At 34.0% G+C, this 27,475-nt stretch overlaps 1 protein-coding gene across 3 annotated transcripts in view; it reads left to right on the top strand.

Annotated features, from left to right (window-relative positions):
• PLCB1 (phospholipase C beta 1) overlaps nt 1–27,475 on the top strand; it is a 902,125-nt gene that overhangs the window by 3,952 nt on the left and 870,698 nt on the right. For all 3 annotated transcript variants that reach the window (XM_001374433.3, XM_007476702.3, XM_007476704.3), the window contains one exon: nt 19,137–19,214. In XM_001374433.3, coding sequence (XP_001374470.1) covers nt 19,137–19,214 — 78 coding nt within the window. The remainder of the gene's footprint in view (nt 1–19,136; nt 19,215–27,475) is intronic.

Genomic DNA, 27,475 nt, shown 5'->3' with positions numbered 1-27,475 from the left:
CAACTACTGGGTAATATCCCAAAATAATTAGCCCAATTTTCTAAATTATATATGAGTAGCTTAATGGGCTTATATGACGCATCCCCAAAATCATATTATCAATTTTAAGCACTATGGTCATTTTGGTTATAAGAGCAAGTATTATATAATTTGTGTGTGTGTGTGTGTGTGTGTGTGTGTGTGTGTGTGTGTTCCCAGGACATAGTAAAGTGCCTGGCACATGGTAGATGTTTATTCAATATTTGTTGATTGATAGATTGATTCATAGATCAGAATATATTTTCCCATAATCTAAAATTTAATCCATGACAGGATAAGCACATCCAAGGAATTCTTTCTCTCTGACTGCTTATGAAAGGATGATTCAACTGTAGGTGGAGCTGGTATGAGTTAGTACCATATAGTGAGGAAACTTCTGTATCTTTTAGCATAAGTATTGCGTTGCTAAGAGAGATTTTTACTAAAGATTTCCAAGGGATGTTTAGAATCAAATATGATGTGAGCCAAACTACCAAGCATTTGTTAAGAGACTACTATGGTCAAGGCACTGTACTAGACCCTGTAGGTATCAAAATAAAGCAGAAACTATGCCTGCTTTTAATGAAACACAATGGAAAGAGTTCTGATTTGGAGTTAGAGGACCTAGCTCAGAATCTTGGTTCTAACACTTACGATCTTTGTGATGTTGGACAAATCACTTAACCTCTGGGGGACTTGGTTTCCATTTTCATTGAAAGAAGAGGTTAGTCCAGATGTCCTCAAAGATTCATTCTATTTCTAATTCCTATGATATTCTGGGAAGATGCAACATGTAAATAGTCAGGTATGCTCATGTTGATTTGAGGCTAGAGAGAACACTAGGGAAGTAGATCAGTAAAGGTAGCACATGAGCTGAGAAATGAAGGAAGCTAGAGATACAAAGACATGGAGGTAAGGAGGAAATGTCTTCTAAAATGAGAACAGTCTGTTCAAAGGCCAAGAGCAGAAGATGGAATGTTCAGCTCAGGGAACAGCATGTTGGACAGTTTGGCTGGAATGTAGAATATGTGAATGAGAATAATGGGAAATCAGCCTAGAAAGTAGACTGTGGATGCGTTGTTGATGTTTATTCATTTTAGTTGTTTCTGATTCTTTTTTGGGTGACTTCATTTGGGGTTTTCTTTGCAAAGATACTGGGGTGGTTTGTCATTTCCTTTTCTATTTCATTTTACAAATGTGGAAATTGAGGCAAATGGATTTAAGTCATGTGTCCAGAGTCACACAGCTAATTAAGTGTCTGAAGTGAACTCAGTTCTTCCTGATTCCAAGCCCAACTACTGTGCTATGTAGTGCCAGACAGATCATAAAGGGTTATAAATGGCAAGCACAGTAGTTCCTAGTTCTAGAGGCACCAGGGTGCCAATGAAAATTCCTTAGTGAGAGAATGATATGGTGAGATAATCTGAATTCTCCAAATCTTAAAACTTCACTGCATGACTCTAATCAGTATGCTGTCAATAATTTTCCTTACATGAAAAAGATCATTAGCTTCAAAGAAAACTTTTATTTACATGTCAAACAAAACAAATTAACACCTGCCAATGAGAAGTCTTTCTTTAGAGACCTGTAAAGTTTCCTTTTTTAATGTATTAAGTATGACTACTTAGGCATTACCCATAATAATTTCTCATCTTATTTATCATTGAAACTCATTGCATTATATCCCTGCAATTGGTGCCAGTGATTCCTTTTGCCTTTCCTCCAAGATTCCAATATGTACTGTTTGTCTTCATTCTTATTGCTGTCCTCCTGGTTTTAGAAAGCAGATTTCTTATCTAGGTTTGGGGATGGAAAAAAAAGGAGGAAAAAAGAAACAGTCCTTGTCCTCAAAGATTTTACAGTCTAATGGTAATACTGCATATACACAGATAAATAAATACAGAATACATACAAAGTAAATACAAATAAATTTATATGGGAGAACATCAACAATGAAGGGTTCAGGAAAGACCTTGTGGTATGGAGGGTAAATTATATAAAGGCACTTAAGCTGGAGATCAAATACTCAGTAATTAGTAAGAATCACTAAGAAGTCCAGTTTGGCTAGAATGTAGATCTTGTGAGGGATGGTGATGTGTAGTTGAGTTTGGAAACAGAAATGGAAGCCAGATTGTAAAGGTCTTTAAGTGAAAAGTAGTGGGGTCTTATTTTTTTTTCCTCTGAGAGGCAATTGAAGCTTCTTGAGCAGGGGTGGGAAACTGGTCAAATCTATGCTCTTCTAGTGTCAATTTGGCAGTTGTATGGAGCTTAGATTGGAGAAAAGAGAGTCTGGAATTAAGAAAAGAAATTAGCTGGTTCTTGTAACAGATCAGAGAAGAGTTGATGAGAGAATGATTTTGAGTAGAGATAATATGGATACAGGAGATACAGAGATAGAATTGTAAGGACTAGGAAATTTTTTCTTTTTTTGTGAAGAAGTTTAAAGAGCCAAGATGACACCATGGTTTCAGCCCCATGTGACTTCCAGGATAGAGAGTTTATATCAACAGAATTTGGGAAATTTAGAGGAGAAATGGAATAAAGTGAATTAATTTTGTTTATGATATGTGGAGGCTTATGAGACACTCTATTTGGAGATATCCAATAGTTTGTTGATGATGTAGGATTAGAGCTCAGCAAAGTAGGGATAGAAGATTTATGAATCTGGAAGATATAAGATCATAATATAGATTTAAGGCATAGGTGGTTAGGGGCCAGTCACAAATTTGGAAAGAATCTCAGCATCCATCTAACACAGAATGTACTTGAAGAGAGCTATCATTTCTTCTCCACATCCCCATCACAATCAGTAAGTGATTGAGATAGGACTTAAATTTCTATCTTCCCACTTTCAAGTACAAGTGCCTTATCCACTGTGCCACATTTCCTGTTTATGCTTGAATCCTTGAGAGTTGATGAACTAACTACAAGTGATAATGTAGAGAGAGAAGAGCACCTAGGGCTTTTGTGGATACTCACAGTTATATAGTATGATATGGATGATACTTTTAGATCCTCGTCATTTTAGGATAGTTAAAGTTTTATTAGCATGAGATTTGTATTAGGCTAGATTTAGAATCAGAAGGCTTGGTTTTGATTTTTGACTCTTCCTACTTAGGTAACCTTGGACAAACCACTTTCCTTCTCTTGGGCTCTTTATCTTCTGTAAAATGATGAGGTTTATATGGTCTCTATATGATGCTAATTATGAACCTCCTAAAATAGAACCCTATTACCTTATAGCTTGTTATTATGTGCATTTGCCAGAGGTAAGATTATATTTTTTTCTACTCCTAAACTTGGGCATTTTTAAAGCTTAATAAAATATGATTCATCTAAAACACCAAAGTTGTCTTGCTCTACCAATATTGGAAAAAACTCTTCCTATTGCTATAACTCTCATTTAATATTAGTATAGTGTTGGTTTGATTTTATAGGTAATGGATAAGATTATCAGACTTGTGTATCCTCAGAATGGCTAGATTTCTATGGGAATTTTAGGGGAGAATAAAATTTCACCTTTTTCATGGGTCAAGATGCATTAGATTTGGGAACATGCCAAGCTGTGACAAGGAATAAATAAGGTTACAAAGGAAATAGGCAAGGGATTGTGGTACAAGGCAAAAGGAAATGAACTTGGAATCAGAGAAACTGGGCTTGAAATTTGCTCCCATACATATAACCTACCACATATAAAGATCAAGTGAAACAATGCATATAAAGTGTTTTGTAAAATTCAAAGGGCTATGTTTATATTAGGAATTAGGATGAAAAAGGTCCCTTCAAGTTCCAGAGTTATGATTCCATGACTAACAGTTTTGTTATAGGGCCCCTTGGTACCTTTCTTTTCCACTCTAAAATTAGCTATTCTCTGCACAAAAATTGGGGGATAGGCTATGACAGCTTTTGTTTTCCAACCGCTGTAGTGTTTGGAAATTTTCCAGGACATGTTTGTCCAATCACTATTGCTAGTCACCTTTACCCTCCATCAGATTTCGTAAGTGATCAGACTTTCATTCATACTCCTGAGACTATTAGTGACTTTTCTTTTGAAAGGAATCAAGTTCAATAGTAAATGTTGAATGTTTATTATATATTTTAGTAGTGAAAGAAACCATGCCCAATGATCATCCCTGCTTTTAAATGTATAATTTTACTTATAATGTTTTTTCTTTCTTTTGGTCCTTACCTGTGATTTCATAAATCTGGGGAACTCCTTATAGAAATTCTCTGCACTAATCCAAATTAGCAACTAGACATAAATTACAATATTAGAGAGTTACCATGGACCATATGACTTATCCATGACCACACAATTTGTTTTATGTTGGAAGCAGAACTTGATCCAGATTTTCCTCAATCAAGAGCTTTAACCATATGCTCATTATGCCTTGCTCCCTTTCTTACATTTACCTCATTAGTCATGGGATGGAAAACAAGTTTTCCTTTTTACTTTCTTCTTTGTTTTTTTAAATGTTTTCTATCCTTTCTTTTTGAATCAGAATGGTGCAGTGAAAAGAATAATAGATTTTGTATCAGAAGATGAATTCAAATCCCATTTCTGTCACTTACTACTTCTGTGATCTCAAACAATTCATTTACCTGCTCTGTGGATCAGTTTCCTCATTTATAAAATGAGGAGACTGGACAAGATTACTACTAAAGTTCCTTCTAGCTTTAAATTTCTAATTTGAAGATCCTTTGAAATAATCTTAGCCCTAGTTTTCTCAATTGTAAATTGAAGGCAGTTAGACTAGCCCACCTTGAAGGTCCCTTCCATCTCTAAATATATGAATTTGTATTTGAAAGACAATAATTCTACACATAATAAAATGAACCCATTGCCACTAAAATAAAGCAATTTCATAGAATGATCTGATATGTTATTCCTATTTTGATTCCTTAATATTTTGACAGAATCTTAAAAAGAAATTAATTAGTCCTCTATGCCAATAATAATTTAGCATTCCAAAAGGTCCTGTAGTATACATAATTGTCAGAGCTACCTCTTTATTTCTGGAGTTAAAATGTTTTGGAATATAGATTTACATTTGTGCCCTTCAAGAAAATAGTCCCCCAAAGCCAAAGTAAGACAAGAGCAAGCATATATAAAGACTTGAAATCTTTTTCAGCATAGGCACTAAAGCATGGCTATGACTTTTGTATTAAATGTGATTTTCAGGAGAATTTCCCAGATGACAGGAGGCAGAGAGTCAAAAACAAGGTTCACAGAGGAGCAGAACTAAAAGTTTTGTGAGCTGAGTGGGTATGAAATCCCAGAATAAGTGCTAGAAATGAAGCAATAAATTTGGAATAAATGACAAACCTGAAAGAGGAATCTAATAGGAATGAGTTGGTGGTGATTGTTGCTCTTTTCTCTGCTTATCAATTTCTCACTGAAGTTTGGGAAAGTTAGCATATGTGACAAGCATGTTAGAACCAGAAATATTCAAACTTAGTTCCAGTAATATAATGGTGTGACATTGCCTAAAGACTTTTTTGTTTTTGGGCCAAGAAAGGTGGGTTGCTTCTATGACTGTATTGAAATGTGTAATGTGTGTTTGTTTTCTAAACTGTTAAAGGCATTTCTACTTTATCTTCTCATGTAATAAATACCATTTACTATCTGTAGTGCCTAAACATCAATGGTCCAGACTATCACTATACTGATGTTATTTTTTTAACTTTAAAGTTATGCTATCAGTAAAGAAATGATTATTTATATCAGCAGCTGCATTTAATTGGGATTGGGACATTTTGCTTTCTAACTTTGAACCCCAAAACCTATAATTAACAAGAAACAATTCTGATAAGGAAACTTTTATCCTTTACAGATAGTGCCAGAAGAAAATGGAACAGGATTCAGTTGTGAATACTTGACTAATACTATAGACATTCACTCAAACAAGCATTTATTTGTCATTTAATATTAGTTCTTATTTTGCTAAAGCTATTATTAGGTTTATATAGCTTTTCACTTAGAAGAAACTTCATGTGTTTTCCCTAAAGCATCATCATCTTCTGCTGCCCTCACCTTGCTTTTATTTACCAATGTATGGTGCCCTGTGCTCCTATATATCCTTTGGCTCTAAATATCTTAACTAAAACCAAATATACTAATCTAGACAGATCCAACAATTTCTATGAAAATATAACTGAAATATAATAGAAAGAAAAGCCAAACTTATTAAATTTTTGGTGGTTCATGTCTTTATTTCTTTGAGACCTGATGACTTGATATTCATTGTGTCCCAGGTATATTTATATGATTTAATCTCTGGAAAAATAAACATTGATACACACATTTTAATAGCAAAAAATGTCATTTCAACTTATAAACTTATCTAAATGCAGAACAATTTATTGTAAATAAGAAAGGCATATTAAAATAAAGCTATATTTTTAGTATTAAAGTAGAATTTCTAGAAAGCTGCATCTGTTTTTCATTTCAAGGATTGAATAAGTTCATTTTATTTGGTTATGTTTTGCTTCTTTTCTTTCCAACTGTGGTTATGAGATCAAGCAGTGAAAATGGATCCATTTGTAAAAGAAATGGTTTTTACTTTAACTGGTTATGGTATCTCAGTTACCTTATGTTTAGGAAGTACATTTAAGGAGCTCAAAAACATATTTTGTTATTTTAGAAAGTTAAGTTCATTTTGACTATGAGAAAAAGGTAGAAGGAAAGTAATATTAATTCTACTTCTTTAGGTAAGGGACAGAAAATGTACTATGAAGCCATATAGTAAGTATTTATTAGAGGTGAGAGTAAACAAAAATGTTGAACTAGTTCTTCAGCTAGGTTGCAAATCTTAACTAGGATTGTTATTATTGTAGTTGTCATGAGCTATTCAGTAACTTTCTTTCCTGACTTGTCCATTCTTTGATTTTTTAAGAATCAAAGTGTTATGTATTGTAAGGAATTAAATTAAAGGTTTTAATAAATATGTGAGAATTATAAAATAATACTGTGGTCACCAATTTAAAATACTATAGCTCAAGTCAAAATGACTTTTAATAGCTTTTATTTAGAAAGAGGTGGAAAGAGTGAAAGTAGAGAAATATAAAAAGAGGGTAGAGAAGATGTCTAGCATCTCACACTAAATATTGCTCAGGTGCTCAGCTCATCCCAGCAAGGCTTGTTAACCCTGAACCAGAGGACCAGGTATTTCACCCATTCGGCCTCCCCCAAGAGGGGAAGACCTCTCCAAAACTAATCTCTTTCTAGAAGCCAGGAAATGAAAGCCAGCTACTCACTCACCCAAGAAACAGTCCAAGAGCCAAGATCCAGAGTTGAAGCTGAGGTCTAAATCCCAAGTCACCTCCAAGAGTCAGGTCAACAGCCAAAGCACCAAGCCAAAGATTCAAGCCAAAGCCCCCCAGCTGAAAACTTTCAAGACTTTTTATAGTCACCTCCTGTCCCTTCACCTCTTCATAGGGGCCAATCACAGCTTCAAAATGGCCTAGCACTGCCCAAAGAGCAGTGTCTGTGGGATCCACCTCTCATCCTCTGAAGGTGTCATCTCTTATGATAGGCCTCTGAAGGTGTCAACTCTTATCATAGGATTCACAAGTATCTGATTGATTGGGTAAACAGAGTGTAGCTCTCCAAGTGACTGACTGTGAACTCCCTTATTTGGTATTAAGTAGGGGTTAAGTAGGGGTGTTTTCAGGCTTTTTGTTGATTAAATTAAAATCTGCTGATTGATAGACAAAGAAAGTTTAATTCAATTTCTTCTTTCATCATCAAATTTAAGGAGGTTCTCTAGTGCTATATTAGAATGCTCCTTTTGAAGAGAAAATTGTATGAATGTGTTATAAGATTTTTTTTTCTTGGGTTTCTGAGAACGAAAACTTGGGAATATTATGAAAAATAAAATGAAATTATTTGCTTGTCCTTTTTCCCTTCTCTGAATCATGCATCCACACTCTGACTTTATTCTCCTGAAGCCTTTTGCATAACAACAGTTTTTCATGATGGTAATGGAAAGTGTATTTTGGCATATACCTGGGAGGACATAGATATGAATAATAATGAATAGTTGGCTGATGACAAGTAGGAAACACAGGATCAATGCATAAATAACAGTGTATTTTCTGGAGTTTTTGCAAATATCACACATTGGTTTGCCAATGTGGAAATAGTCATGTTGGCAGGCATTTGTTCAATAATGATGTTAAAAATGGATTTTTTCCCCCCAGAATCTGATTGACTAAATTTCTGTTTGCTTACCATCATGCTATAGTAGTACTTCTCAACCTGTTCATCCTGCTTATATAGTTTGTATTTTATTCTACTCCTCTGGGGATGGCCCATATTAATTGGTAAGAATAGATATATAGGATAGGATTAGGAGAGGAGTTAAATTCTTGAAAAGCACAAAATAAGGAACAGAATAGGAGAGGATACAGAGAAGCTGAGATTAAGAATTTAAAATATACTTGCTCAAGGGAAAACCTTAAAGTAGGTTCTTATTTATCAATGAAAAGGGGAAAATAAAAATTGTGAGACTAGAGAAGAATGGCAAAGAGATTTATTATGTAGTGGCCTTAGTAGTAATCACATGGAGCAAAGCTAAAAGAGATTTCCAATGGGGAAAGCTATAATAGAGCACTTGGCAACACATTGAATATTCACTACATTGTTAGTGCTAAATACTGGTCCATAGACTTTTCCTTTGATTTTTAGATTGATGTCACATTGGGGCCAGACCTTATCTCCTAGTGGATTTCCTGTCAATTTTGATTTTCTTTTCTATTCATCATTTAGCCTATTAAAACATTTCATTTGGCTATATGGAACTACACAATGAAAGTGTATATAAGCAGTGATGCTCATTATCAGCTAAAATGTTAATTTCAGATCATAGTAGTATTATTTCTGGTCTGTTCCCCCCCTACACACACACACACACACACACACACACACACACACACACACACACACACAACTTGCATTTATATTGTCATGTTGGGCTCTCCAGAGCATGTCCACTAATTCCGCTCATGACTCTAGGAATAACATTCTGAGCAGCTGAGTTTCCAGTATTGTTACTCATGAGTCTCTACATTTTACTCATTTAAAGCTTCATCATGCCTTTTAATAATTACATCATATTAATTAGGAATAGGACTAAGAAAAATTCTAGCTCAGCCCTTACTGGGATAATCAAGTTGTCTTAAAAGAAAAAACACAGAGAGGTCTGAAACTTAACTAGTACTTGAACCTGCAAACTGCAAGCACTGGTGTATAGCTATGACTTCTGATCAGAATTCAAGGAATAAGCTCAGAATTCAAGGGATAAGCATGAATGACTGGTTTCTAGGATTGACTTATAAGACCTCATCAATGTATTTCAGAATTATAGTCAGCCAAACTTAGGTTTTTTTTTTTAAATAGCAAAAGATATTTACTAGGGTGGTATAATACAAACAGTTAATATATAATATTCCCTCTAAACTGGGGCATCCTCTTACTTTGCCCATACAGAGTCTCTGAGGAGAGTGGATTCATAATGAATTAATGAAATGCATATGAAAGTGTATATGTGGGCAAAGGATAACTCACAATTCCTGGTTACTGAAAGTAATTTTCTACCTTTATCAATCACTACTAAATTCCCCTTACACATAACTTTCTGTTGGATTCTTTTTAAAAAATCCTTACCTTCCACCTTGGAACCAAACCTGTGTATTGGTTCCAAGGCAGAAGAGTGGTAAGAGCTAGGCAATGGGGGTCAAGTGACTTGCCCAGGGTCACACAGCTGGAAAGTGTCTGATGCCATATTTGAATCTAGGATCTCCCATCTCTAGGCCTGGCTCTCAATCCACTGGGCCACCCAGCTGCCCCCTCTGTTGGGTTCTTATGTTAGATGTCTTTCTAAAATCTGTACCCATCATTCTTGTTTTTCCCATGAGGAATCACCATCTCTGAAGTTACTCTTTCTTTGGGTGAATAGTCTTCTTTATTTTTTCATATCCTTAGGGTTGGCTAGGTGGTGCAGTGATATATTACTGGGTGTGGAGTCTGGAAGACCTGAGTTCAAAATCAGCCTTAGACATTAACCATTACTCTGTTCAAGTCACTTAATTCTATTTGCCTCATTTCCTCATATTTAAAAATGAGCTGGAGAAGGAACTGGCTAATTATTCCAATATCTTTGTCAAGAAGACCCCAAATGGGGTTATGAAGAGTTGGATATAACTGAAACAACTGAACAGTAAGACTTATCCTGCATATCATTTACTGTTCTTGGCTAGATATGTTATCTGTTAGCAGTTCAGATTCATCAATAACATGGTCAATGTGGTGGTTGGGGTATAACAGTTCTTCTGGATCACCCTCTTCCCCTTGGTACTTCTGGTATAGGCACAAGGATCTTTCTCCTTTAGGTATTCCAGATCCTGTAGTCTCAGTTCTCTTGACTGTCCAGTTGTTGGACTGTCTTTTACTGAAATTCTTTTAGTTCTTTAAAATCCCCAGTGGCACAGTTAGCTTGCTTGAATAGTCAATCATCCTCCTCTTCTTGACTCAATAAAAGAAGCTTAGTTCTTTTAAAGATATCACAGGATGAGAATCATCATGTTTACATTTTTAAAACTTCATCATGCACTTAGACAGATCATATTACATTAATTGAGGGGATATGTGGAACCACCCCCCTTAAATATTTCTAACATTTAAATGTTAAGTAGTATTTCCCTTGCTTATTTCAAGCCTTCCCATTTACCAAAGCTTTGGAAATGTATAAGGAGCACATAATTTCAATCCAGCAGCTAAAACTAGAATTAGACAATTTCTAAAGGATTGAAAATGGCAAATTGAAAATTAGAATGATTAGCATAATTAGTCATAAATACACAAAAATAATAAAGCCACATTATTTTTTTCAGTAGATTCAGAAAAATCAATGAACTAAATATAGCATTCATTTATGTTAAAAAATTTTAAAAATAGACACCAAAGAGCCCTTCTTTAATATGACCAAATGTTAGGAATGAACAAAATGTTAGAAACTTCAGTATAGAACAAAAGGTAAAACAAGATGATTCATCTTTCCACTGTTATTTAATGTAGTTCATCAAAACACTAACAAAAACAAGAAACAATAATAAAAGATATATTATTCAAAATAACTAAGACATTTATTAATCATCTTTGAGTTAGCTTACCCATACATACAAAATTGCTACTATAAGCAGTAATAATGATAATTTTAATTATTACTCTAGAATTTTAAGTTTTGTAAAGCACTTTATGTGTTTCATCATTTGACATTCAAAACAACTCTGGAAGTTGTTATTATCATGCTCATTTCAACAATGAAGGATCTGGGTTGAAGATAATGAAAAATCCTCTTTCCCTGTGGCAGAGAACAAGGTAATTCTTAGACAAGATATTATATACATGGTCAGATTCTGTCACAGCACTGAATATTTTTACTTAATTGTTTTCCCCTAAAAGATTTCTCCCTACCCCAGACACCAGTGCAGTAAAAGTAAGAGATGTTAATAAAACAGAGCAAAATATTTATCAAATATCTTTTCTCCATAGAAAAGTTAAAGTTAATATTTGTTTTCAGAATATCATTATTATTTATAATTAACCCTGATTTTAATACTTTCCCCAATCCTGACTGAATCTTTACAGAATGCTACTAAAATGAAAAGAGAGAGAGGAGAAGAGTGGAAACCTCTCTTTTCAAAGTGGAGTTCAGGGGAGACCACAGATTTAATGGAGAAAAGGTTTGGGGATGGTAAAGGGAACAGGATCTAGGAGAGGACAGCTGATGTTTAGGGTTGGCTCAGAGAGAGGAGAGGGGGTTTGAAGATTTTCCCCTCTCCCAGATTTGCTCTTGTCCTCTTGTCCCCCCTCCACTATGAGAGACCAAAGTCAGATGATGTCTCTTCTTCCTTGATTTGTTCACTCACACTTAATTCACAGCTTGAGGAAAAGATAACTACTTTAATGTCACTTAATCAGGTAATACAAAGGAATAATTGGCAGGGAAAGCATGGGAAAGGAAAGTGGGAATAAGGGGGTCCCTGTCTCTATCTAAAACCCTTTTCCCTCCCTCCTTGAGTTTGGGGGGAACTCAGGAGCCCCCTGAGAGACAGTAAGGTTGACTGACCCTGGGTTTGGCCCCTTGGCCACACTTCAGACCCAGGGCAACAGGAGCTGAGGTAAAGTCTGACAGAGATTAAAAATGCCTTTTCTCAGGTTTTCTCTTCAGTGAGTCTCTTCAATTGGGAAGTGTTGGGGGGAAGGATTTCCAGTCACAAGCAGGAAAAAGTGGGTAACCCTCAGGAGAAAGTCTTATTCAACCTTCTCTCTTTGGCTTCTGACTGAGAGACCAACAACTCTTCAGAAGGGAACTTCCTGCTTCTCCTCAAGATTCCATCCTCCTCAAGCCCTTCTCCCATTGGGGTGATCAGATCCACATACTCTTCAGCCTGGCACTTTTCTTATGTACCAGCCTCTGTCACACTACTATATCACCCCGCTATCTCATTTTACACATGAAGAAAAAACTCAAGTGAGATAAAGTGACTTGTTGGAAGAAACATGGCTCCTTACTGGGAAGAACTGGATTAGAATCCAAGTCACTTGACTTTTGCTGGCTGCTCATTATGCTACACCAGGATGCTGTCCTAGTACCACTAGAGATATGATAACAACCTTTAGGGGGTATGGCTCAACCTTTTGACATTTTTCTATGCCATATTTAATGATTAAAAAATATATGTGCAAAGTAATCTAATGTCACTTCAAACCATCCTGAATTCTTCTTTTGCATAATCCCAAACTATGTGTGTGTGTGTATTACACTTATCAATTAATTCAGAAAAATAATAAATTGGATTCCTACTTCAGTCTTCACCTTCTCCATCCCTGCCAAAAAATAAAATCTCTAAGAAATCAGGGAAGAATGGATATGAATCTCAAAATAATGTATTTCTGGAGATACAAAAAGAAGCATTTCTGATAAGTAGTAAAGGAGAATTTGTCTAGAAAGCTATGTGGTTGAAATGAGTATTTGCCAACCAATTTATATTTAAAAACAATAAGATATAGAGAAATATATTTAGAGAAACACACACACACGCAGAAGATGGAGGGAAGGACAGGTAATAAAGAACTTTTACAGAAACCAAAATCAAGCCTATTGTCATAGATTATAGAATCTCATCCCTTAATTTTTTTGAAAATTCAGAAAAATATTCCTCATAAATCTTACAGTTCTGTCATTTTTAATAATCTTTCAAAAATCAGTGACAGGACTCAGGAATCACATTAACCAATTATTTCATTTTCTTTTCCTGTGTTGTAATTTATTTGGACTTGGTAACTTACATTCCTATAGAGCAGGAACTATTTTACTTGTGCATGAACTTCCCATTAGCTGTCTCTCTTCCTATCTGTTTGTCCAGTTCTAGTATTTGGAAGGGGAAGCACAAACAAAGTGAATCTGAAATTCACAGGTTGCTGTAAGATCATCTCATTGACCCCTTTCATTTTACATAAAAAGAAAAAAAAGCTCAAAAGAAGTAAAGTTACTTATTGGAAGACACATAGATCCTTAGTGGGAGGGACTAGATTGGAATTGAAGTCTCCTGACTTTTACTCACTATTCATTATACTTCATTAGGATGCTTCTCTAATATCTTGAGAGATATATCTTTAATTATTAGGTGATGTGATCAAACCTTTTGACATTTTTTCTTTGCCATATTTAACAATTAAAAAAAATATGTGTAAGATAAATGCTCTTAATGTCAACTTAAATCGCCCTGAATTCTCCACTTCACTTTAAGTTTGTATAATCCTAAACTAGACAGAATAGTTAAGTAGGAATTCAACTGCTCTGCTATTTTTCTGTCATTTCTAATCATCATCCCTTTTAACAAGAGATAGTGAGTGGTCCCATCTCTTTCTTTATCCTCCTTACTTCCTTCAGAATTATCTTAAGAACAAACAATTCCTCTTTGTTGTCCTGAGCTTTTCATGTCAGCTTCAGACCATTTTTAGCTTGAGTAGGCTGATGTTATTGTTAAAGGAGTATACCAAATGAATAAACATTTATTAAATGCTTCTTATGTGTCAGGACTATGCTGAGCACTGGGGGTGCAAAAAAGAAGCAAAAGATAGTGAGTCCCTGCCTTCAAGGACTTTTCAATCTAATGGTAGGGATCCCATGAAAACAAATATACACAAAGCAAACTACATATAGGATGAGTTGGAAATACTTTGAAAAGGAAAACCATTAGAATTAGAGGGGTTATAGAGAATAGGTTTTCAGCTGAGACTTAAAGGAAGCCAGGGGAATCAGTAGTTGGAGGAGAGGATAGAGCACATTCCAGGCATGGGGGATGGCCAGAGAAAAATACCCACATGGTATGAAGATGGAGTGTCTTGTTTGCAGAATAGTCAGGAGGCAAATGTCACTTGATTGAAGAGTTCAATAGTTTCTAAGAAGACTGGAAAGGCAGAAGGTGGCTGAGTTATGAATGCCAAACAGAACATTTTGCATTTGTTCTTGGAGGCAATACACAGTTACTAGAGTAGTAGAGTTTCACAATCAGACCTGTTTTAAGAAAATCACTTCAGGGGCTAAATAGACAATGGATTGGAATGGGGAGAGATTTGAGGCAGACAGATCCACTGCAGACTATTGCAGTAAACATGACTTGAAGGGATGAGAGTCCTCACTAGAGTGATCAGTGTCTGAGGAGAAAAGGAACAATTTTTAAGATATTGTGAAGATGAAATTGAGAGATATTGGCAATAACTTGGATGTTGGGAATGAGAAATTGGAGAATTGAGGATGACTCTTAGGCTGTGAGCCTGATGATGACTTCTACAACAATAGGAAAAGTGGGTGGGAGAGTGTAGAAAGGAAAAGATAATGAGTTCCACTCTGGACATAATGAGTTCAAGATGTCCTCTGGACATCCAGTTCTAGATGTCTGAGGCATTTGGAGATGGAAGTCAGTAGAGAGATTGGGACAGAAAAGGTAGATTTGAGAATCATCAGCATAGAGATGGTCATTAAATTCATAGTAAATGGTGAAATCACTAAGTGAAGCAGGACAGGAGAAGAGTAGAGGGACCAGGACAGATGCTTGAGGGACATATGTGGTTAAAAGACATAATCTGAAGAAAGATCCAGGATAGGAGAGAAAGAGGGAGTAGTCAAATAGGTAGGAGGAAAACCAGGAAAGAGTGTTGTCCTTAAAACCTAGTGAGAAAAGAGTATCACAGAAGAGAGGGTGATCCATGATCAGTGTTGAGGAGAGGTCAAGAAGAACGAGTGATAAAAGGCGATTCGATTTGGCAATTAAGTGGTTATTAGTGATTGTAGAGAGAGGAGTTTTGGCGAAATGATAAGTTCAGGGAAGTAAGATTATAAAGGTTAAGAGAGTCAGAGAAAATTGTAGGCACCCATGGTAAACAAGCTTTTAAAAGAGTTTAACTACAAAAGGCAGTTAGCAGGGATGAAAGGATCAAGGATGGGTTTTTTTTTTTTTCAGAATAGGAAATAGGTAGTTCTGTTTGTAGCCAGGGGGAAATGAGCCAGTAAAGAGGGAGAGATTGAAAATAAATAGAAGAGTATGAATGACAGAGGGAAAAATCTGTTGGAGAAGATGGGACAAAATGGGATCACTTTAAGTAGAGGGGTTATCCTTGGTAGGGAATAAGGATACTTCATCATTTGAAGCAGGTATGGAGGAGAAAGTGGCAGAAATCACCTTAGTTATAGACGAATAAGAGGGGAGAAGAGGGAGTTCACAGGGAATGCTCAGCTGTTTCTATAAAATATGAGGCAAGTTTGTCCACTCCTCTATTGTTCTTTGCCTGAACTTTGGGTATAGGCATTCATGGCCATAGTTTTTATTACTGGCTCCTTTCTTGGACTTGATTTCCTGTGAATTTCTTGGCATTTACAATGCTGTTCTTCCTTCTCCTTTGTGGCTTTCTATGGGATTTAACAGGTGATATTTCTAAGCTTTATATCCTTCTCCCATCCTTATTAGTCTAAACTTTTGATTGGATTTGCTAGATAATGTGACAAATTCATGCTCACCTTACTTGTCTTTGTTAGGTATGTTGTATTCTGAAGGAGTATGTCAAACACATAGTCTAAGCTTTGGTTCAGAAATCAACCAGTCCTCTCCATATATGTGGGGTTGCTGCAAAAACACTGGAGATTTCAATATTAAACCATAAATTCTGGTTCATTTCATGCATGCTATTTTGGTACTTGTGGAAGCTCTTATTTATCCTATACATAGAAAGTCAGCTGATTAGAATTAAGACTCTTGTTTCTAATTCATTCTAGCAATATTGTATAAAAATACTTTTATTGATCAGAGAAACTAGACACATTTTCAGAAAATTCCATTTTAATTACAGTGTATCCTTTTGATATTAAGCCAATTCTTTTAATAAATCATCTGATACTTTAATAGATTCATTCTTCCATTTGTGTGGGTATGTTTTCTAACCTCATAGATTAAAAAACCTCTTCCTCAAATCCTCCAGACCTCTGGTACAGTCCACCCTTCCCCCACTTTTTCAACAAATCTTTTATAGAATCCCTCTATCATAGAATTCTAAATTGGACGAAATCTCAGAGGACATCCCACGTGTACCTGAATAAGAATCCTGCCGTAAAAACAGAACTGAGATGTATTCTGCAGTCACTTAAAAGCCAGGATTGATGAAAACCCCTACTAGGTCCCCTAGAAACTAGTAAAGGGTTTGGCATGCAATGGGTGCTCAGTAAAAACTTGATGAATTGGATTGATTTCAATTGGCACTATTAGGGACCTTAGATATCAAGTCTTTCAATCCTCTCATTTCACAGAAAAGGAAACTGAATCCCAAAGATAGGGAGGGAGATGTCTAAGGTCATATACTGAGTTTGGCACTTGAACCAGGAAGAGAACTCAGGTCTATCTGGAAGTATTATTACATAATTGGGGGAGTTTAACTTTTAGGGAATTAATCTTAGGATCATAAGAATTACTGCTTAAGGAATTCATCTGTTCCTAGCTATTCATTTTGGAGATGAGGATTTCAGCCCATATCTACTAATTTCAAAATCCAAATGCTTTCCCTTTTTATTACACGATCCTGTCCCATTGGGTAAATTCTTTAAAATTACATTTTACTTTATTAAAAATAATATTTAACAACTTAATATTATTAAACGCCTTAAAGTTTATAAAGAACGTTCCTCACACCAACCTTTTAATATAGATAATACTACTGTTATCCCCATTTTAAAAATGAGGGAACTGACTTCAATGATGAAAATTAAATTGTCCAAATCATATAACTGATTAATTAGAGTTGAAATGTGAACATGTCTCCTGATTCCAGATCTAGTCAATCCTCTTTCTAGGACACCACAGTTCACTTTTACAAGGAAAATGCCTTGTTTAGGACTAAGGTTTATAGCTCTAAGTTTTAAATGGTCTTTTGATTCCACACATCTCCATTTTCTATTAATGCCTTCTTACTTTTTACTCTAAAAAAATCATGTCTCCTCAGGATAGGATGATCACCTGAAAGCTTACCACCATAGAGAATGACATAGTTTTTTGTACTCAATACCTTCTTACCTCCCTCAGTTGCTTCACCTTTTGATTGGAAATCTAAAAAGAGTTAGCAATGAACTCCTCTCAAAGTCTTCCCTTGTAGAGTATTCAGAATTTTCCAAGTCTTTTCTATCAGCAAATCTTTTTGGATTAGACTGTACAGAGCATCATACCCCAATAGCACCTCTTGTATCTCAGCTTCCTTTTGTATTTTGTCTTTCTGCATTTGATTTTAAGCTTCTCCAGGTAGATGATGTCTTTTTATTCTTTTTATCTCCATAATTTAGCACAATTCTGGCATATAGTAGGTGTGCAATAAATGTTTACTAATCGATTATTATACTATATTGTACTATGACTTAATCCTCTTAGAGGCAAAGTCTTCCTAACCCCAGTTTGTATTGAGAAAAGGAATAAAGGATTTGCTCAATGTATTGGAAACCTCTTTTCATTTATTTTTTCAGTATATCCAGAGAACCATTATAAATTAAAATTATACACCCATCACCTTGGAAAAATCTGCATATAATCAGTCTGCCTCTGGACCATGATCACATCTTTGATAGTCTTTTACAGAAATTCTTTTATAGAAACCAGAAAAATTTCCATAGGATTTTTTTGGGGGGCCTCTAACTTATTTGTGGAAAGGCACCATGAAATAATAGAAGTCTGGACTTGAAATTAGGAAGTTCTTGTTAAAGGACTGACTTATTCATACTAGCTATATGATCATGGACAAGTTATATAACATCTCAGGGTCTAAGTAGCTCTCCAAGTTTAATTTTAAGAAAAAGCCAGGTGGAGGGGAAAATATAACATGATTATCATGTTTTTTGGTCCATATTTGAAAAGACAAAAACCCCTGATCATTCAATTTTCTTTTATGAATCTCTATTACAGACGTATCTCAAGTGAGAGATTTTTTTTCTGGTACAGATGGCATTCTTTTCTGAAAATTATAATTGTCTTAATATAATGACTATACCATATGTCAATTTTATTTTTAAAACATGCATGTTTCAGGACATACAACTTGAATCAATTAGATGAGTTTTTTAGAAAGCTATATAGAAAAAGCCTTATTTACAGTTGCCTTGGAAACAGAAATGCTCTGATTATTTTGGTTGATCCCATTTTCTTGGATAAGTAGAATCAAAAATATGAACAAATATGGATTTTTTATTTAAAATTTTTAAATTTTAAGTGTTGAAAAATTATTGTGGTATGTTAAAAGACTAAAAACAAGGCAGATTTATAAAACAAAGACCCATAAAACATATTATATGATAATTTTTATGTACTATGTTTTATTTTACCAATCTATTACAAAACAGTTTGATTATTTATCATAGCAATTTGTTTGTCACCTAAAGGATCATATCAAATTTGGTAAAATCTTTTCATGATTGATAACTTCAGGCTATCTTTTAAGTAACTATGGTTTCTTAAAATAGTTCAAAGTTGAATAGTATGAGTTCAATGTCTTACATATGTTTTCTCTCCTTTATTTCTAGGACTCTACTATTGTTACTCCCATTATTCTGAGGACAGATCCACAAGGATTTTTCTTTTATTGGACAGATCAGAATAAGGTAAGAAATATGATATTGTCATTTGAAATATCTGAAGTTCGTCAATTGATGGAAATCTTTTTAAGATGTTCCTCGTCTTTGAAAAATTCATGAGTCTATTTAGATTTGTATTGCATCTTAAATTGTTGGTGGTGTTCTGATTTTGAACAACATTCCTGGTCTTTGGTGTATATTATGAACTTTCAAGGGGAATGTGAAAACATGTTAGGAGTTAAGATTTAAGCAAAAATTGAGAAACCAGAATGGCTGGTTATCTAGGCTCTGGATTTTTAATTTATATATTAACTCTATGCTTATATGAAACAGATTTAACCCCAAAAAACTTTGCATTTTTTTCTGATGAATTTTCTGACAGGAAAGAAAGTATATAAAGATGCCAAATATTTATCAAGTTGACTATAGAATGTGCTGTTTTCATTATACTTTTGTGGTTTTTCTTGTTTATGTGGTTACAAGGTTATGAACATAAAATATCTGATTAAATTAATTTTTATTCCTATTATTGTTTATTAGTTCCTTCATATATAGTGTTTCCCTCCCACCTCCAAACTAAAGATCAGGATGATTATAGGGGATGTGAATTGTCTCAGGAGTTTTGCCACTCCAAACATTAGGCAAACCAACATTAATGAAAATGCCCTTGACTGACACTTTTCTTTCCTTCTTTCTCCTTTCTACTTCATTAAATTATCCTACAGGATTCAATAAGAACTTGACCTTGGTAATTTGTTCAGTTGAGCCAATAGAGGAAGTGTTTCATACACTTTCATTAAATGAAATGCATATTTCATTTTGTCTCTAGCAAAAACCTTCAAAAAGTCTTTAAAAGTTTTCTAATAAAATGTCATTTATTTTTACTTTGTCCTCTGAATTGAGGATGAATTATTTACATATATTATGGAATAATTCATTAAAGATAATCATACTGAATTAAGGAAACTTATGCTGATATACTACTAATATTTAGGTTTGAAAGTCAAATAGGCAGTAAGACAATTATAGCAACCTCACTGAGGATAATTCCTCAAATCTCAAGGGACTCCAGGAGGAGCTTGGATTCATTGTTTATAAGCCCCCACCAGTATTATTTTCTCTATCAACCAGAAAATACTTTTAGCAAAGGTATTTCCTCATATAACAGTTACAAAAAGAATTTGTCTAAAAGTATGGAGTATCTTCTTCCACAGTAGGCCTATTGAGAGAAGAGACATAAATTTAAAGCACAAAAATTGTGAAGAATATATGTAGGCAATACATATGGCAGAGGGTTAAATGACTCTTGACTTTTGGAAATAATTTTCTTTCTTAGTATGGACAATAAGAGTTCTTTATTCTGGGTTATCAGGGTCAGTACTTTTGTAGGTTCTGTTGTTGCACTTTTCTCTGTCACGAGAGGTCACCCTCTTGGAAGTGACTGTCCTTCCCAATTATCTCTTACTTGTCCCATCTCTCTTTTATTAGGTAGATTCCCTGCTAATGATATCAGTAGTAGAGGTAGAGGGTTGGGAGATAAACATTCCCTCCCTACCAAAAGTCATTCCCTTTCAAGGACTTGGCTCTAACATCTGATTTGGAATTCTCCCACTTCTATTATATTGGTTCATTGCTTAACTGGCTGATGAGTGGGTTTGCTATTTGCTATTTGTATATATAGTCTAACTTATGCTACTTGATCTTCTCAATAAGATGTTTCCTGTATGTCACATTTGCTTTATATCCACTCATCAAAACTCTATTATTTTCTTAAAATGATTAAGGACTTGTTTATACCTGGATAATATTTTAATTGACTTATGTAATACTTATTTAGGGTGTCTGTAGCTACATTAAATGAGATCAGTGTAGAAAGTGAGCCTTAAATAAGAATATTCCAATAAGTTGCATGTTATAGATGTTAGTTCTTATTGTACTGCATTTTACTTTGAACTGAGAACAAAATTCTATAAAACTCTGTCTAAGTAGATTATCATTATTGGAAGAGTTGTTTTTTGAGAGTAGGGTGGGAGTATTTGAGAAAGTCAAATGAGATTCAGGTATAAAAATTAAAAAATTTTCCCAGTTACACAGGGAATTGGACAATGTGCTGTTATTCTTTTTTCAATTCCCCCACCACTAATAAATATTATTGACTTTTTCAGATTTTCTTAGGTGCTATAACCACTGCCTTTGAATATTTGGGCTCAATTCATCCTTAATTTGTGCAAGAAGCAGAGAAAATCACTTGAATTTATTAGGACCTTTGAGGAAGGGTACATGAAATGTTTGTAAGTTGAATTTTAGACTTAATACCACTCTGAACCCAGAGTTTCAAACCCAATATATATTTTTGGGTTGGTATTAACATGGAGAATTTTATTTTCTGGATTCACCGAAGGTTAAGCAGTCCATGGGCAAAAATTTGATCCATTCCTCCAAGAATGGCATTTTTTTCGGGCTTCTGACCTTGAGAGTAGGTAAAGAAAGGGCTTGGAGTTGTGGTCTGTATATAACTAATTTAAAGTTGATTTTTCTTTTGTGATTGTGGAATTGCCCTGGGATGAGCCTGAAGACTTTTGAGACTAAGGAATACCAATTACTAGCAATAATTCTTGGCCTCCAAAGCCTGGGTAGAAGGTGTAAGTTTTCTGAATTCAGTTACTTGTTAGTTTTGTGACCCCTAGTGCATGTGTTTATTGTTTTATGAAAAAAAATAATACCAAAAGTTTATTATTTGGTTTTTAAATACTTTTGGCTTTGACATTCTCTTGCATTTCCTAGTGTTATGTGTAAAACAATGGCTTGGAGGAATTCTATTTTTAAAAGATATTTTTAGAACTGTTATAGCCATATTCATGAAAAATGTATTCATAATGCCCAGAGCATTTTTAAAGGTTGGCTATTTGTACAAGAGACTTAAGTGTCAGTTTGATTTTTCAACTTGTAAATCAAGTTTCTATAAAAGCAACAGAAGGGATTTTAAGTCATTAATTATTCATGGCACCTCAGTTAAGCTCTAGACCTATCCTAAAGGTTGCTTTGCTTAATAAAGTGAAAATGTTTAGGAAAGAATATTTTCTGCCTTATCTCTGTTATTATGTTAATTCAATAGTCTGAATGATGTTTATCCCAGAAATACAGATTTATTTAGTTTTGGGAAGTGAAACTGATGGTAGGAAAATATTATTTCAATTTTCTGTATTCTTATCTCTTCATAATTTGGTAATGATGTGCATGATCAGTTGAAAGAATGAAACTGATGGTAGGAAAATATTATTTCAATTTTCTGTATTCTTATCTCTTCATAATTTGGTAATGATGTGCATGATCAGTTGAAAGAAAAATTATAGTCAGAATTTCACTACAGTGCTATATTTATTTCACAAAACACGAACATGTATCACTGAAGACAGAAGGCATGCTGTACTTTTCACTATTGAAATCTAAATTGTTCATTCAACTATTTATTGAGTTAAATGTTTAAATTTAGTCAGTGGTCATATATTTTAGAATCTTAGAGGCAGATGATTAAGGGAAAAAAAAGTAAAACCACCTATGATTATGTTGGGCTTTTTTCTTTTGGCTTTAAGCCCAGCCCTGAAACAGAAAGAATAATGCACTGGATTCTGGGATATGGGTTCCTATAAATGATGCATTAAATCATAAAGGAAGCAAATGCCAGAAGAAAATGGTGGGCATAGAGGAAGTATTTAAACAACATGAGATCTCTTGAAATCATATGGCATAACTGTAATGATGATATCAGTATTTATAGGCTTTCTTCTTTAAAGTGATATTCAAGAATTTATTTATATCAATTGTGACACATGTTTATTTTAGAGAGAAAACATTCATTTATATATTTGTTATCTGTTTTTCTAACATTTTGTTTTTAACTAGTGTTAATGACTATCTTAGGAACTGAAGAAAACTCATAATTTCATTTTGTCCCTTTATACTGTCATTCTATTTTATTGTATTTTTTAAAGGAGCATATATTTTCCTTCATGTTTTAGTTTCCTCACCTCAGAAGTCTTATTATTTAGCAACCACCTCAGGCACAGCCCATTTTTCAGTAACATAGCTGAGTGACTCTAGGCTGCCCTTTGGCAAAGATTCCCTTCCACAAGAGCTTATTCTTCACTTCAGCAGTGGGAAATTACCCAGAAACAGACTGAATGGCTTATTCTTGTCTCTTCTATCACTTTACAGAAGGTATACTACATAGAAAGAGACTGTTGCTTATAAGTTAACCAAGATGGTAGTGTACTTCAGGGCACCAATTATGTTTTCAAATAACTTTATTGAAGCCTTAGCTTTTGGGAACTTGCCAGAGTATTTAAACCAGTCACTTTCTTTGATCATAAAGGACACAATAACACTTTAAGCACATCTTCTATATGTCTCAAGCTATTAGTACTCAGTCTTTTAAAAATTATTTTGTTTTACTTTGTATAAATTCCATAATTCCTAATTATCTTGCATTCTATGAAATAGACTGCAAGCACTTTGAGGGCAGAGATTTAATTTTTGGCTTTGAATATCCCCCCAACTCCTAGCATAGTTCCTAAAACATTGCAGATGCTTACTGTTGTCTTGGGCAGAAGTAAACAATATCCCATTTCTAGTAAAGAAATGGCAAGAAGCATATGAGGGATCACAAATGGAGATGGATTCAGGAATTGAGAATTGGAGTCCTGAACACGTTTTTTTACTACATATGACTATTAGAAAAATAACCAAAGGATAGATGACTGTAGGGGAAAAAAGAAAAAGAAAAGTGGCCATAACCTTGGGATTACTTTAATAGCCAACAGTATCAATCATTCTGATGTCATTTTAATAGTACTTAATAAAGAATATTATATCAATTTCTTCATTTGGTTTCCACATCAAAACAATGAGATGTCATACAGGTAGTAACCTCATATTTTAGATAGGGAAACTATGACTCCTCTGCATCTTAGTGATTTTTAAATTTTTATTGTTATATAAACTCTATCCAAAATAGACAAATATTTCAAAAATAATTATTTTATTATAACATTTATCTCATTTAAAATATGAAGAAGATTCTTACTTGTAAGGTATAGAAAGGCTGATTTAGTATATACTGCATAGCACAGGAATATTTAAGAGCCTGCATGCATGAGCTCTTAAAACCTCTATTGCTTTTGTTTTGGAGATACGCCATGTTGGCAACTGACACCAATGCAGGAAACGTCAGCCAAGCAAACTACGTTAAGAATAGCAAGAACCATAACAAAAATGTTTCTCCCTAGCAATTTTTGAGGAGGGTTAAAGAAGAGGAGAGGTCAAAGTTAAAGAGATTAGGAACATCTATCAAGTTAGAAAATGGAACAAAATAGATGTTTGCTTTGCAACTCTATGCCCTTGCCTCAATGCCAAGGATGATGTAAAAATAAAACTAGATTACGTTAGTATAATGTTTTCTTTTCTCTCTGGCTGCTACCAATATGGAGTTAAGGAACTAAGATGGATCTTTCCTTGAATCTCTAACCCTAAGTATTTCTTAATAGAAATGGGAAGAGAACTAGCACATTATGTAGGAGGAATATATTTTTTTCTGTATTACCATCAACTAAGACAATGAATCTTCAAATATAGCAATAGGTATATGAAGTAAAAATTAATGAGAATATAATTCATGCTCTAATAATACATTTCTTACATATAATTTATACACTTAATTCTTTCTATTTTGTAATAGATATATTATATGTATTTTTAACTTTCTCCTCTCTATTCTGTTACTTGAACCCAGGGTGTATTTTATTTTACTTTAGAGCTGTGCTTTGAACATATGAATTGCTTAATCACTAAATTTGCTGCAAAAAAATTCCTGCTAATTCACTAAAGAACATAGTACATAATAAAACTTTGACTTTCCACATAGAAACTGAGTAATTTTTTTCATAAATATTTTTCTTCAAATATTGTAAAACATTTAATGTGACTCATGGTATGATATCTGTCAGGGTAAGTATACAAACTCTTGAGAGTCCAAAAATATTTTGAATTGAGATGTCAATGAAATTCTTTATGCTAGAAGCTTAGAGGGAAAATGGTCATCAGAAAAAAGTGCTCTAAAACATATTCCAATAACAGTCATGGGCTAAAGTTTTTTTTTCCCTTCAGGGAACCTCAGAATCTTTTTTTCTGATTTTCTTTATGGAAATGATGGGCAGCAGTCCTGGTATTGAACACAGTGCCAATTAAAATCTCTGTGAGGTAACTAGTTGCTTTGTGGACAGAGAGAACACTCAGCCTGGAGTCAGGGACACCTGAGTTCAAATCTGATCTAATCTCAGATCTTTAACAGATGTTTGACTCTAGCCAAGTTACTTAATCTTCATTTTCCTTAGTATCCTCAACTATAAAATGGGGATAATAATAGCTCCCAGAGTTGCAGTGAGGATTGAATGAGATAATACTTGCAAAAATAATATTGGTATTTAGTAGGTGCTTAGTTAATAGCATATGCATTGCTTCTTTCTTTTTATCTCTATCTTCTACACTAAGCACAATGTCTGACACATAATTTGATAAACACTTGTTAGTTGATTATATGAGGTGAAAAAAGGTAGAAAATCTGGGATTTGAACCTATGTCCTTTTATTCCAAAGTTAAATGATGTTTACTCATAAACATCTTGGACTGATACATGAGCTTTGTTGTCATTGTCATTCTTTGAGAAAACTCTTGTTTTAAGAATTTTGCTTGACCATTATTGGATTTCTTCAGAATCTGACCTAGGCATTATTGTAAGTATTAGAATTTTATTATAGATTTTCTCTAGATGAGAAAAAAACCCATGAAGATGCTAGCAATGCTTTTTTGAATGAAGAATATTCTGACTCATATTAGATAAAGGATTCACACTGAATTATAGAATTTTAAAAGTGGGACATAATAAACTATTGAGTTTTCCTGAAGAGAAATCTCTACAACATTTTTGACTAATAGTTCTTTAGCCTCTCTTTGAAGACCCCTGGATGGAGAACTTACTATCCAGTGAATAGCCATACTTATTAAGCACTCTGAAATCAAACTTTGAAATACCCACCTGTTAAAGCTGGTTTTGTCCTTTGGTACCAAGAAGATTGAATCTTATCCTTTTTTTTTTTCAAATGACAGTCCTTTCCATCTGAGGAGGCAATTATTATATCCTTCCTAAGACTAATCTAAGAAGACTTCCTAAGACTTCTCTTCTTTAAGATAAACACTTCCAGTTCCTTAAACAGATTTTATAGTATAGTTTTGAATCTCCTTGCCATCTGGATCACTCTCCTCTGGCTGTGCACTAGCCCTGGTAATGTATTTACTAAAAGGTTATGTCCAAAATTAAGCACATAGTTTCTAGGGTGATCTAATCAGGGTGGGGCACAGCAAAGCTTTTACCTCCTTACTTTGGACATTATGCTTCTATTAATAAAATCTAAGATTGCATTTACTTTGTTAATTATCATGCCAATTTTTTGGTTCACATCAACTTAAATCCATTCAAGCTTTTATGTTGTGAAGTGTTGTATAGCTTTATTTCTCTTTAACTTGTCCCTGTTAAGTTGAATGTTTTTAATTGAAGTGTTGGTGAAAAATAAACACTGAAATGTAATAAAACATAGCAAAAATATACATATTTGTGGCATAAAATTAACCAAGCATGACAAGTCTCTAATATCAATTGCACCATAAACTTGAAAGTTTTTTCCTCTGATGAAGCATGTGGAAACAAGCAATGTGTTTTTATGAAATCTAAAAGAAATTTTCGTATGATTATTTTGACTCATCCTTAATTGGCATAGGGTCTTTATTTAGCCAACTACACAAATTTTCTTTATTATACTACTTTTTTCCAGTACATTTCAGTAATTTTTTTGTTTCATTAAATATTAAATTTGTTTAAAATACCCATAAAATACAATTCCTCTTGTAATATATTTAATTCATTTTTCAAAACACAAAAATGAATAAGGGTATTTTATGTATTGTAACATACTATCTTTTCAAAGAGAAAACTTATAGAACTTAAGATCTCTCTTAAATTTCAGTAAGAATGACACTATGATATTGAAGATAAAAGTATTAAAATCTGAAGAAATGATATTGTAGATAAAAGTCAAGAAAACCTAGGTTCAAATCTTACCTCTTACACTTAATGGATATATGACTGTGGACAAATTACCTTTTCACTTTGAAACTCAAGCTACTCTAATATATCTATGAAGTTATAGGCAATTTGTGGATCTGTAGAAGGGATTTCC

Source organism: Monodelphis domestica, chromosome 1 (genome assembly GCF_027887165.1).
Source record: "Monodelphis domestica isolate mMonDom1 chromosome 1, mMonDom1.pri, whole genome shotgun sequence".
In the NCBI taxonomy this organism is placed as follows: domain Eukaryota; kingdom Metazoa; phylum Chordata; class Mammalia; order Didelphimorphia; family Didelphidae; genus Monodelphis; species Monodelphis domestica.
The sequence above is the reverse complement of the archived record's forward strand: the minus strand, read 5'-3'. Positions and strand labels throughout refer to the sequence as shown.